Source organism: Anolis carolinensis, unplaced genomic scaffold, assembly GCF_035594765.1.
Source record: "Anolis carolinensis isolate JA03-04 unplaced genomic scaffold, rAnoCar3.1.pri scaffold_13, whole genome shotgun sequence".
In the NCBI taxonomy this organism is placed as follows: Eukaryota; Metazoa; Chordata; class Lepidosauria; order Squamata; family Dactyloidae; genus Anolis; species Anolis carolinensis.
Window position 1 is genome coordinate 12,677,432 of NW_026943824.1, and position 14,167 is coordinate 12,691,598.

Sequence of the window (14,167 nt, forward strand, 5' to 3'; positions counted from 1 at the left end):
AGTGTTTCTATATTTCATGCTTCTATGTTCGCATGCATTTTGAAAGTGGGAGAAAAAGCTTTGAAAGGATCCCGGAAGTTATGACACGAGCGGTTGCTTTTACCTTCATAGCTCTATGGTTGCCTATCCCGGCGCAGCAGCCCGTATGCCGGAAGTCGGCGGCTCATACCGGAAGCACGTGTGTGAGAGACCACCAGAAGCGGTGAAACAGGGAGTGAAGAAGTGATGTCGGCCGCGAGCTCCTCGACGAGTTTTAAAACTAGGTAAGGGAAGAAAAAGGGAAATGGTGAAGGAAGGGGGTTGCCATAGAGACGCTGTTGCCACGACGACGACCACCATGGGGCGCCTCGCCTTCTCTTGTGAGGGCAAAAGGGCGCGTGACGTCACCGGTTGGGGCTACAGAGTTGCCTCTGCGCATGCGCGGGGACTTCTTTCAAGTATTCCTGGTTCTTGAGCGGCTGTGGCTTGGTCTAGACCAGGTCTGGGCAGACCCTCCCTCCAAGTGTTTTGGACTGCAACTCCCACAATTCTTAATGTTGCAGTTGGCCACCTTGATTAGCATTGGATAGCCTTGCAGCTCCAAAGTCTAGAACAATCAAAGACAGGAAACAATCAGGGCCAGCTAACACCTCCCAACAAAGAATCCCCCCTAGGCAGGAACGAGCCCGGCATTGAAGCTGCAAGGCCATTCAATGCTAATTAAGGTGGCCAATTGCAACATTAACGCTTGCCTCGGGCAGTCAATAATAATAATAATAATAATAATGTTTATTTGTATCCTGCCACCATCTCCCCAGGAGGGGACTCGGGGCAGCTCACAGAAATATCAGATACAAAACAATAGCAATAAACAATACATCAATAAACAATAACATCCACCAGTTATAATATTTAAATATTGACCAAAAAAAATGAAACACACTTGCTAAAAACATAGAATTAAAAACAGTGAGGTTGTAATGGTAGATTAGCAAAGTGCACAATATAAGTTGCGAACTCAGAAACATAGATAAAGTGCCACAGATTCGTTTGAGGTCAATTTAGGATGAGAGGAGCCCTGAGCTAATGTCAAGTAACCAGGAGAAGTAACTTGGAGGTTGGGTTGCTGCCCTGAAGGCTGCCAGGTTCGAATCTCACCCGGGGAGAGCGCGGATGAGCTCCCTCTATCAGCTCCAGCTCCATGCGGGGACATGAGAGAAGCCTCCCACAAGGATGGTAAAAACATCAAAACATCCGGGCGTCCCCTGGGCAACATCCTTGCAGACGGCCAATTCTCTCCCACCAGAAGCGACTCAGGTTGCTCCTGAAAAAGAAAAACAAAACAAGAGAAGTGCGACCAATACAAAAAGGTCGAGGAATATAATCATGATTATGATGGGGATGGGCGATCTTAACCAAAGGCCTGGGTGAAAAGCCAGGTTTTTAGGCTCTTCTGAAACGCCATCAGGGTGGGGGCTTGCCTGAGTTCTTTCTCCCACCCTGGACATCGTTCCACAGATATATAAACCCCACTTGTTTCCAACAGAGCTCACAACCTCTGAGGATGCCTGCCATAGATGTGTGCAAAATGTCAGGAGAGAATGCTTTTTGAACATGGACAGACGCCTAAGAAAACTCACCGCAATTCCATTACTTCCACCCTTCCTTTTTTCTCTTTTTTGTTCCTTTTCCTCTCTTGTCCGGAAATGTTTAATAAAATTATTTATTTATTTAAAATATTTATATTCCACCCTTCTCACTCTGAAGGGGACTCAGAGCAGAACACAACATATATATGACAGTAGGTACCTGCCGGAGCAGTACCTATTGATCTACTCGCATTTGCATGTTTTTGAACTGCTAGGTTGGCAGAAGCTGGGGCTATCAGCAGGAACTCACCCCGCTCACCGGATTTGAACTGCCAACCTTTCAGTCAGCAAGTTCAGCAGCTCAGCGGTTTAACCCACTGCTCCACCGGAGACTCCTTATATCTTTGCTGTAGGAAAATAATAAGCACAAGATACTAAATATTTCTGGTCTTTAGATAAAAGGCAAGTTAAGGAGTTGTTAACAGCAACAGACTTTTCTCATTCTCTTAACTCTTTGCTGGTTTTCCTCTCCATTCCCTTTCCTAGCTATACCATCTTCCGGAAGATCGAGCCTTTCTACAAAGGAGGACGCGTTCAGGTAATAAACCTGCAGGTTTTTCTGTCTTTTTGCAGCACATGCCATAGAGTACAACTGTCAAGGACAGAACGCCACAAGATTCAAAGTAACAGAGTTTATTAGATTACAGAACTCAAAAATGCCCGTAAAACACAAGGGCCAGGCAGTTTTTGCCTTTAGGAGCAAAAAGGGGCAAAAGTAAATGTTCAAAAGATAAACCGGATTAAACCGGAGTTTAATCCGGGTAAAAACAAACTGCTTGCTTCAGCCTGGGTATAAACGAAACGAAAGCCAAGGAACAAAAGATACAAAGAATGCAACTAATTGGCAGCAGATTCCTCTCTGCTGCCAACACTGTGCTTAGAGTAACTTGCGTCGCTCCCCCACACACACAGCAGACAGGATCTCCGACACGAGTAAATCAGCCAAGGATTGTAGCAGTTGAGTAGACCAGTTCCGTTCCGTAGATCAAAGCCAGAAGCAGACGTTTGTAGTTTTTCCAAGTCCAAGAAGGGGGGGAAGACAAGCCGTGGTCAGTTCAGTCCGAGTTCTCAAAGCAGGAGATGGCGTCCGTCAAGAAGACGACGGAAGGTCAAGCTAATAAGAGTAAGCACAGGTTTGCACAAACAAATGCCCACACAATCCCTCCCGCCGTCTGACCCTGGATTCCAATCAACTTACGTCACAGCACAGGAAAGCACACAAGTCTTCAGGGAAGCGTCCCACACACACACGGATCCCAAGCGTTTGCCCAGATTACCTTGCCCAACGCAATTTGCAATTGCTCTCAAGCCCCATTTTATGCCAGTTACAAATCTTCATCACTGTCAGCTGTCCTCCTTAACCCGGGCGTTTCCTCATCACTTTCCTCGTCAGAGCTGGAACACCTCTGACTACGCCCAACAGCATCTCCAGCTGTGGATCCCGTCCCATCCCTCCAGCTAAACCATGGGTCTAATCCTGAAGGTCCCCATTCATCTTCTGTCCCATCATGGCCAGTGGCACCCACTTCCTCCCTTACCCGAGTCCAATCCATCTCATCCTCCTCTGAGCTAACCAGCCCCTCCTCCATTCTCTCCGTAAACCCTTCGAAAGACTCCTCGTCAGATGGTGCTGCAAATATGTCTCGCAGTCTTTTTCTCTCTCGCTCCTCGAGAGTATCTGACTCTCGAGGAGTCTTACGCCCACGTCTGTCAGTAACAGAGCCATGAGGCTCAATCATAACACTATCCCCTCTCACAAAGGCCTCCTCCCCCGATGGCGGAGAAGTGGCAGTGATACCCTCCGCTATAGCACCACGACGACTAGAGGTATCAAGTTTCAACAGCGAACGATGAAAGACTGGATGGACCTTTAAACTAGACGGTAAACGCAAACGAAACGCAACAGAAGAAATCTTTTTAACGATAGGAAAGGGACCCAAATACCGAGGCGCAAACTTTCCCCCAGCCTGTTTAATATGTTTGGAAGATAACCACACCAAATCCCCTTCTTCCAACTCCTCCCCTGCCTGCCTGTGGCGGTCAGCCTGAGTCTTCTGCGTTGCCTTAGCTTCCAACAGTAAGCGACGGGCAACATCATGCAATGCAGCCATTTCCGAAGAGCGGTACACAGGGTCCGAAGAGACCACATTGGTCGACGGCGCCACACCTCCCCGTGGGTGAAAACCATAAGTTAGCTCAAATGGCGTATGCTGACTAGACGTGTGCACCGCATTGTTGTAAGCAAATTCCGCCACCGGTAACCACTTTACCCAAGCCGTGGGTTGATCTAAACAAAAACAACGCAGATACTGCTCTAAGAGCCCATTAACCCGTTCCGACTGTCCATCCGTTTGCGGATGGAAAGCTGAAGACACGTTTAACTTAGTCCCCAAACACTCATGGAAGTGTTTCCAAAAGCGTGACACAAATTGCGGAGCCCTATCTGAAATAATCACCTCGGGTGCTCCGTGCAAACGATAGATGTGCTTTGTAAATAGTAAGGCCAACGTAGGGGCCGCCGGAATGGTTGAACAAGGAATAAAATGAGCCAGTTTACTAAATAAATCCACCACCACCCAAATACAAGTATAACCCCCAGACTTAGGCAAATCTGAAATAAAATCCATGGAAATGATTTGCCATGGCCTCTCCGGAACAGGTAAAGACGATAACAACCCTCTAGGGCGCCCAACAGGCGTCTTACTCTGCTGACAAACGGCGCAGCTGTCACAAAAGCGCAGAATGTCTTGCCGCATCTTTGGCCACCAGTAGCTCCTGGTGATAAGCTGTACGGTCTTGAACCTGCCAAAGTGCCCAGCCATGGGTTCGTCATGGTGGGCTCTAATCACCTCCAACCTGAGGGTCCCTACTGGTACGTAAACCTGCCCCCTACGCACCAATACCCCGTCTTGATCCTGGAGATGCGGCAGTATGGTACGGTTACCTGCAGAGAGCAGCATCAGTTGCTCCTGAGTCCACACATCATCCTTCTGAGCCTCAAGGATCTGGTCATGTAACCCAAGCTCATTATCTACAACACACAGAGAGGCAGTAGGCAAGATGGTCTGACATACTACCTGCTCATTGGTCTTAAATTCCGGCTTGCGGGATAAAGCATCGGCCCGCAAGTTTGCCTTCCCCTCCACGAACTGCACCTTGAAGTTAAACCTGGAGAAAAACAAAGCCCAGCGGATTTGACGCTGGTTTAACTTCTTTGCTGTTTGCAAGTGCTCTAAGTTCTTGTGATCAGATCTGACCACGATCTGGTGCCGTGCCCCTTCAAGCCAGTGCCGCCACACCTCAAACGCCACCTTAATCGCCAACAACTCCTTCTCCCATATGGTATAGTTCTGCTCGAAGGGTGTTAGTTGCCGCGAGTAAAATCCACAGGGACGCAAGGTCCCTGAGGAATCCTTCTGAGACAATACAGCCCCCAACGCGTAGCTAGAAGCGTCCGCTTCTACCACGAACGGTCTGTCAACATCAGGATGGGTTAGTATGTTGTCCGATTGAAAACTAGACTTTAGTTGTAGAAACGCCTCGTGAGCTTCCCGCCCCCACACAAATGGCTGTTTCTTGCGCAGAAGCTGCGTCAAAGGTACCGTGAGCTTTGCAAAATTCGGAATAAACTCCCGGTAGTAATTAGCGAAACCCAAGAACCTTTGTACATCCTTCTTAGTCTTCAGCTCCTGCCATGAGTTGACGGCGTCAACCTTATGTGGGTCCATTTTAAGTTCCCTACCTGACACTACATGACCTAGGAACTCCACTTCAGGCACATGAAAGACGCACTTGGAAGCCTTGGCGAAAAGCCCATTAGCCCGCAGTCGGTGCAGAACCTGCTTGACATGTTGACGATGTTCTTTCTCGTCCTTAGAAAAAATCAAGATATCATCCAAATAAATCACTAAAAATTGGTCAATTAGGTCCCTGAACACATCGTTCATGAACCTCTGGAATACCGCAGGAGCATTACAAAGCCCAAAAGGCATGACTCGGAACTCGTGGCATCCGAAACACGTGTTAAATGCCGTCTTCCATTCATCCCCTTCCCGTATACGGATTAAGTTATAGGCCCCCCGCAGGTCAAGCTTGGTAAAGACCTTAGCCCCTTGCACCCTTGATAACAGTTCCGAGATTAAAGGCAGCGGGTACCTATCCCGAATGGTGTATTTGTTTAGGATCCGATAGTCACAGACCAGCCTAAGTTCCCCAGTCTTTTTGGCTACAAAGAATACTGGTGCCGCCGTTGGAGAACTAGATGGGCGAATAAACCCCTTGGCTAAATTTTCATCTAGAAACTCCCGCAAAGCTTGCCTTTCCGGTACAGTCAAGGCATACAGCCTCCCTGCTGGCAGTTTCGCACCTTCTGCCAACTTGATGGCGCAATCATATGGCCTGTGCGGTGGTAATTTGTCCGCTTCTCTTTTACAAAATACATCAGAGAACTCCCCATACTCAGCAGGCACTCCCTCCATATCAGAATGAGTAACATTTAGAGTGCAACAATCCTGCCTCTTTAAGATCACTTTACGTGTTGCCCAATCTACTTGTGGGTTTACTACAGCTAGCCAATCCATCCCCAGGATCACATCATATCTAGGCAAGCTCGTAATATCCCACACAAACGTTCCCGTTACTCCCTGCACCTCCCACGTTACTGCTGAAGTTTCATGGTTAACCACCCCAGTCTCCAGCAGTCTCCCATCTGCTCCTTCCACCCACACGTCGCATGCCTTGCGCACTCTAGGAATGCCATGCTTCTTAGCAAACTCAATATCTACATAGGAGACCGTAGCCCCTGAGTCCAGCAGTGCCAAAGTAGAAACAAGTTCCTTTCCCCCAACAGATAATGTAATGGGTACGAAAACATGCTTCCTCCCCTCAGTTGACTGCTTGAGGAGCCCTAGTGCGTTGGACTCACGTCGCACTAGGGCTGGCCTTTTCCCGAAAGCTGGGAAGGTTTCACATTACAATTTTTGGCAAAATGCCCAGCATTCCCACAGTACAAACACAAGCCCAGCTGCCTCCTACGGCTCTTTTCCTCTGTAGACAGCTTTTTAAAGACCCCAAGCTCCATGGGCTCTTCCCCCATCACCACAGGTGCCCTGATTACATGCATGGGTGGCGCACACATTGCTTTTGAGTGTTTACGAGCCTCGAACCTTGCGTCTAAACGCAGCACCTTAGCTACTAAGGCGTCCCAGCTTTCAGCCGGCTCCAAGCGTGCTAATTCATCCTGGAGCATATCACTTAACCCGGCAGTAAATAAAAGCATGAATGCATTTTCCCCCCAATCCAGCTGGTGGCGATACAGGTTAAACTTATTTAAGTAATCCAAAACAGTCCCCTTTCCCTGTTTCAACCGATACAGAGCCCACCCAGCGTTCTCCGTGCGGAGAGGATCCCCAAAAGTATCAGTTAACAACTTTTTGAAATTATTCAAATTGTCCTTGACTGGGTCATTTCCCAAAATTAAATTAGTGGCCCATTGTCCTGCGGGACCGGTCAACAAACTCAAAATAAAGGCCACCTTGCTAGTGTCTGTAGGAAAAGCATGAGCACTGAGCTGAGAAAAATAAAGCTCCACTTGTGCCAAAAAGGTTGGCAACTTGCACCTGGTTCCGTCAAAACGTTCAGGAGTCAAAACATGTCCTTTCACAGCCTGAGCTGTTTGGCTAACGGTAAAAGCCGTTTGCAATTGGTCTACTTTGGCCCTTAACTCATCCATCGTCTTCCTGACGGGTTTATTGCTGCAATAAACTTTTTATGGGCGTTGGGCAATCTGTCAAGGACAGAACGCCACAAGATTCAAAGTAACAGAGTTTATTAGATTACAGAACTCAAAAATGCCCGTAAAACACAAGGGCCAGGCAGTTTTTGCCTTTAGGAGCAAAAAGGGGCAAAAGTAAATGTTCAAAAGATAAACCGGATTAAACCGGAGTTTAATCCGGGTAAAAACAAACTGCTTGCTTCAGCCTGGGTATAAACGAAACGAAAGCCAAGGAACAAAAGATACAAAGAATGCAACTAATTGGCAGCAGATTCCTCTCTGCTGCCAACACTGTGCTTAGAGTAACTTGCGTCGCTCCCCCACACACACAGCAGACAGGATCTCCGACACGAGTAAATCAGCCAAGGATTGTAGCAGTTGAGTAGACCAGTTCCGTTCCGTAGATCAAAGCCAGAAGCAGACGTTTGTAGTTTTTCCAAGTCCAAGAAGGGGGGGAAGACAAGCCGTGGTCAGTTCAGTCCGAGTTCTCAAAGCAGGAGATGGCGTCCGTCAAGAAGACGACGGAAGGTCAAGCTAATAAGAGTAAGCACAGGTTTGCACAAACAAATGCCCACACAATCCCTCCCGCCGTCTGACCCTGGATTCCAATCAACTTACGTCACAGCACAGGAAAGCACACAAGTCTTCAGGGAAGCGTCCCACACACACACGGATCCCAAGCGTTTGCCCAGATTACCTTGCCCAACGCAATTTGCAATTGCTCTCAAGCCCCATTTTATGCCAGTTACAAATCTTCATCACTGTCAGCTGTCCTCCTTAACCCGGGCGTTTCCTCATCACTTTCCTCGTCAGAGCTGGAACACCTCTGACTACGCCCAACAGCATCTCCAGCTGTGGATCCCGTCCCATCCCTCCAGCTAAACCATGGGTCTAATCCTGAAGGTCCCCATTCATCTTCTGTCCCATCATGGCCAGTGGCACCCACTTCCTCCCTTACCCGAGTCCAATCCATCTCATCCTCCTCTGAGCTAACCAGCCCCTCCTCCATTCTCTCCGTAAACCCTTCGAAAGACTCCTCGTCAGATGGTGCTGCAAATATGTCTCGCAGTCTTTTTCTCTCTCGCTCCTCGAGAGTATCTGACTCTCGAGGAGTCTTACGCCCACGTCTGTCAGTAACAGAGCCATGAGGCTCAATCATAACAACAACAGTACAAAATTTGCGGGCTTTTGTTGTTACCTGAAAAGAAAGAAAGAGAGAGGAAGGAAGGAATGAAAAAAAGGAAAGGGGGAGAGGTGGAGAAGGGGGAAATAAATAAATAATGTATTGCTCTTTCATGGTTTTTGTGACCTAGAAATGAGATATGTGCTGTGTGCATAGAAATTCATTCAGGATTTTTTTGATCACAGTGTAGTCAAGCCCCTTAACAGTCTGAAGGACTGCAAACCTGCCCTTGTCTTAAAAGGTTTGAGGAGCCTTGCTGTATGGGATGTGCTGCAAAACGACTGCTCTCCTTGTGCATTTCTCTTCACCAGGTCAGCCAAGATGGGGATTATATGTTTTGCGGTTGTGGCAGCAAGGTCAATGTGGTCGAGGTCTCGACGGGAGATGTGGTTCGCTGTATCGAACAGGTAATAAGAGCAATGAAATACTCCACATAAAGTTACTGGGAAGTTTTGCTGGAAGAATTTTTGGACTTTTTACTCTGAATCATGAAACCTGTTGGTTCAAGATGTGCCTCTGATTTCAATATTTTGGGTGGATTATTGTGTGCTGTGCTGTGCTTCTTTTTGCAAATCCATTTGCAGAATTGAAAGAGCCATATTGGCCTAATAATAATAATAATAATAATAGTTTTATTTTTATACCCCGCCCCATCTCACCGAAGAGACTTGGGGCGGCTTACATGGGGCCTTGCCCGATACAACAATCAAATATCAATAACAAAGCAAAAACACAATTAACCCAATAAAAACATCAACATCAGTAAAAAACAATCATTAAAATCAACATGAAGCATACAATGTTAAAAACTGGAGACTAAAAACTGGCCTACCTTAAAGAGTCACTTCAGTAGTATTGGCTAACATTAAAGGGTTGCTGTGGTATGATAAAAGCAATATTGGCTTATCTTAAAAGGTTGCTGCAATATAATAAGAGCCATAATAATAATAACAACTACAACAACTTTATATTCCGCCACCATCTCCCAAAGGGACTTGGGGCGGCTTACTAAACAGCATGTATTAGTGTTATAAACACATAAAATACAAGTAAAATATATCAATATTAGTAACAACACAATATCAAAACATAATCAATACTTAATAAAAGTAAAACCCAACTCAATTTAGATAAGATACTCAATAAAAACGCAGTGATAGCAAGTTAAAATGGACAATACCAAATTCCAAGTGACAATAAAAACATAGTAATATTGGGCTACCTTAAAGGGCCGCTGTACTAATATTGACCTATCATAAAAGCTTGCTGTGGTGTAATATCCATAACGACCTAACTTAAAAGGTTGCAGCAATATAATAAGAGCCATATTGGCCTTCCTTAACAAGTTGCTGCAATATAACGAGCAATATTGTCATCAAAGACCCAAACCACTTTACAATGGCAATATTGCAGTGAATTCCCATTAAGTATTATTCTTATTAGTGTGACATTGTTGAAGAAGTATCCTGGATGGAACAAAGTTATCGAAGGGTCTTCCATTCTTGTAATAGTTTTGCAAATAATTTGCATGTGGGATTTGCTCAGAGCAAGAATACGAAGAACCAAGCCATTGCTTCCCTCCTCTCTTTTCTTTCTCAGGATGATGAAACCGACATCACGACATTTGCCCTCAGCAATGACGATGAAGTAAGTGACTGCTGCTTTGCAAAGCGGGAATCTCACAATAGAAGCCCTCTAAATATGGTTTGATCACATCTTCTAGCAGCCCTCGTCAGGAGTTGAAAATACTGGGATACTTCAATACTGGGAATTGAAGTTCAGCAGTATTAGGAAGCCACATTTTCCCTGCCCCTGAATCTGAGAGTAGAGGGGGATAATGGACTAAACAAAGCACTTCAGGTCAGCAACAAAGCACTTATTTATATGCGATTTCCTGCTTCTTGCAGGGGGGGGGGGGGGGGTTTGGACTGGATGGCCCATGAGGTCTCTTCCAACTCTACTATTCTATGATTCTATGTAGTCTCAACCTTTGAGTTTTGATGGTGCCTTCCTGCCTTGTAGAAAGGGGATGTTGGACTGGGTAGCCTTTGGAGTTCCCTTTCAACTCTGTGGATCTAATAATAATATTGATAATAATGGATAATATTATAATAATACGGTCTTTCTGCCTGGCAGAAAGGAGTTGGACTGGATGGCCCTGAGAATAATAATAATAATAATAATAATAATAATAATAATAATGCATAACAATAATAGTAATTCTATTTTCCTGCCTAGGAGAAGGGGGTTAGACTAGATGTCCTTTGTGTCCCTTCCAACTCTCTAAGTCTTTAAGTAGTAATGATGATAATGTGATAATAAATTATAATAATATAATAGTAATTATATCTTCCTGCCTGGCAGGAGGGGGTTGTCTCTTGGAGGTCCCTTCCAACTCAGATTTTATTATGAGCTCTTTTCTAAGAGTTCCTTTTCTTCTTGTCTTTAGATCCTCGTGACTGCAAGCCAGTCACTGCTGCTGAAGCAATGGGACTGGCTGGCAAATAAATGCAGCCGCACCTGGAAAGCCATTCACACATCTCCAGTGGCCAGCATGGTGTTTGACTCAACATCCACCTTGTTAGCCACAGGTATGGCTTGGGTTCTGCCTGATGGGTCAGATTATGGGAGAAATCTCTGAACCAGCTTGAAGTACTGCATATTACCACATGCTAATAACTAGAGAGTAGAACTGACTATCACAAGATGTAGTGATGCCCATGTTCATGGAGGGCCACCTCAGCCTTATTATGGTTGCCTTCGAAGGGCCGTTGAATCAGTGGATGGAGAATCCATGGAGGCAGTGAGAGGGCCAGCTATAATTTTATTACATAGTGGTTGGTGCTCTTTAATTTTTACCCAGTTTGTGTCCCCGGATGTTATTGAATGACAACTCCCATCATTTTTGATTATCTGGGGATGATGGAAATAGCAGCACAACAGCCCTTGTGGCTCTGAGGCTGGGGAAAGGTGAAAGGATCTTGTAAAGCTAGGCATCATCATCATCATATCCAGAGACCTTGGATCTCAATTTAAACCCCACTCTCCTGACTAAAGAACAATTTGCAACCTTCCAGATGTCACTGTATTCCATCAGCTCTGACGATGAGGAATACAGGGGTTGTAGTCCAGCATGTGGAGGAAGGCGAAATAAAATGTTATGGCCTTGGCCCTGACACATACTTTATGCTCTCTTTTTCCCCTCTCTATTCTTCCAGGCGGCTGCGACAGCACCATCAAGGTCTGGGACATACCAAGGCAATACTGCACTCACAATCTGAAGGGCTCATCCGGCGGCGTCCAGTAAGGAAATGCCCTCCTTTTGCAGAAATGCAAACTACTTTAGGTTGTCCACATATCATTTAGTAATTCAGTTAGGACCATTGATGTTCCATCAGTGTGGAATCCTATGGATTTCTGTTTCTTGTAATAATAATATTGGCCTACCTTAAAGGGTTGCTGCATTATAATAACTGTAATATTCTTTGAAGGGTTGCTGTGGTATAATCTGAGCAATATTGATCTACTTTAAAGGGGAGGCCATTATCTGCAATATCATATGAGCAATGTTGTCCTACCTTAAAGGGTTGCTGTAATATCATAAGACCTGTATTGGCCTTCCTTAAAGGATTGCTGCAATATTATAAGAGCCATATTGGCCCCTCTGTTCTCTGGAAAGCAAAATGTAAATCCTTCTTTGTGCAGAAAACTGAATGAATCTTAAAAGGACTTTCATAAGAGAGTCCAAAATTCCCAAAACAACTTCCTTGACAATTTCCAAAATTATTTGCTCCCCAGACTTTTTTAGTTTATCTGTCCCAAACACCAGGTCAATGAGGTTTTCCGTGCACCCTGTTAAAATACAACAGAAAAGGAAGAACTGGTGAAAGGAACAAGATCCAGAGCAGGTTAAAATAGTCTCTTTGCATAATCTGGAGACTTCTTGTTATCTTCTAATTGTATACCCATATTTCCTTGAAAATAAGACCAGGTCGTAGATTAATTAAGACACATTCGGCCTTGTTTTCAGGGGATGTCTTATTTTTGGGCGGCGGGGAAAACAGGGTACTAACAGCAACTAAATGCTTTGAATCATACACTGAGGATGGGTACCTAGAATGGGTTGTGTCCACTCAGGTGAACCTTACCTGGCAAGCTATAGCTGTGGAGTCTTATGCTTTTTCATTTGCCAAACAATCATAATGTCAGAGGACGTTGTTGGGCCATTGGTACAATCCCTATGTTCTGTGTGTTTCCTGCCCAGCCTCGTGGCATTCCACCCAGACATGTCCCAGCCCCAGCTCTTCTCCTCCTCCATGGACAACATAATCCGCATCTGGGACCTGACCTCCAGCCAATGCGTTGCCCAACTAGAGAACCATTACAGCCCGGTCACCTCCCTGGCCTTTTCTCCCAACAACGAGACGCTCATCAGGTGAGGAACTCCAGTGGGCTTCCTGGTCCTTCCCTTTTTATTATTACTATTATTTTCTTATTTTATTCCCAGCCTTTCTCAGTGAGGAGACTCAAGGCAACTGACAACTGCACACTGAATACAAATGTCATTTATGGCAGGACCTTTTGAATTCTCAACCCAGGGAGGTCCTCAGCTTTCCTAAATGACATTTCCCAGTGCTATAGCTCAGTGCTATGGGCTCCTGGGAGCTGTAGTTTCACAAGGTCTTCTCTACCAAACTCCCAAGTCAGTGACAATGCTTCTGGTTTTCTTTCAGCGCCGGCCGTGATAAGATCTGCACCGTGTGGGACCTTAAGAAGAACGAATCCAAAGTCACCATCCCAGTCTATGAGGTGAGGACTGTTCCTTGTCATTAGGAAGTTGGACACAGTTTTATTTACCCCTGAAATTCCTTCCCACTTTCATTCAAACAATTGACTCAGTTCAGATCCTTATTATATTCATGTGCCTTTCACAGTTAGGCTTGGCTTTAAATTTCCACTGAAAGATGCAGTTGCTGCCTTCTCTGTTGTTGTTGTTGTTGTTATTATTATTATTATTATTATTAATCTGCCTCTCCTTGTGGCTCGAGGCAGAGGATACATATATGTGTACATATGCATACATTATATGTATACACACACATATATATTCTATGTATATATGTGTGTATTCATATATATATATGTGATATGGCTACATATATATATATATATATACATTATATGTATATATATATATTGTATGACGCCCCCAATGGTGCAGTGGATTAAACCGCTGAGCTGCTGAACTTGCTGACCAAAAGTTCAGCAGTTCGAATCCAGCGATCAGAGTGAGCTTCTTCTGTTAGCCCTAGCTTCTGCCAACCTAGCAGTTCAAAAACATGCAGATGTGAGTAGATCAATAGGTACTGCTTCAGCAGGAAGGTAATGGCACTCCATGCAGTCATGCCGGCCACATGACCTTGGAGGTCGGCTCTTTGGCTTAGAAAGTGTCGGAGATGACCAGACTTAATGTCAGGGGAAACCCTTTACCTTTACTATATATTATATACAAATCGTATAAATATCATGTCGGTCTATCTATATATCCTGCTTTTGAGTGTTCTTTCTGACCACGCCTTCATC

At 45.2% G+C, this 14,167-nt stretch overlaps 1 protein-coding gene across 2 annotated transcripts in view; it reads left to right on the plus strand.

Moving 5' to 3' along the window:
• Positions 1-132: 132 nt before the first annotated feature.
• Positions 133-14,167, plus strand: part of tbl3 (transducin beta like 3) — a 41,667-nt gene continuing 27,632 nt past the window's right edge. The window contains exons 1-8 of one of the 2 annotated variants that reach the window (XM_062964516.1): positions 133-263; positions 2,115-2,166; positions 8,896-8,991; positions 10,184-10,231; positions 11,034-11,175; positions 11,803-11,887; positions 12,849-13,019; positions 13,318-13,393. In XM_062964516.1, coding sequence (XP_062820586.1) covers positions 226-263; positions 2,115-2,166; positions 8,896-8,991; positions 10,184-10,231; positions 11,034-11,175; positions 11,803-11,887; positions 12,849-13,019; positions 13,318-13,393 — 708 coding nt within the window. In that variant the 5' untranslated portion in view covers positions 133-225. Of the gene's footprint in view, positions 264-2,114; positions 2,167-8,895; positions 8,992-10,183; positions 10,232-11,033; positions 11,176-11,802; positions 11,888-12,848; positions 13,020-13,317; positions 13,394-14,167 lie in introns of those variants that run through there. The other variant, XM_062964517.1, reaches the window with a different exon arrangement.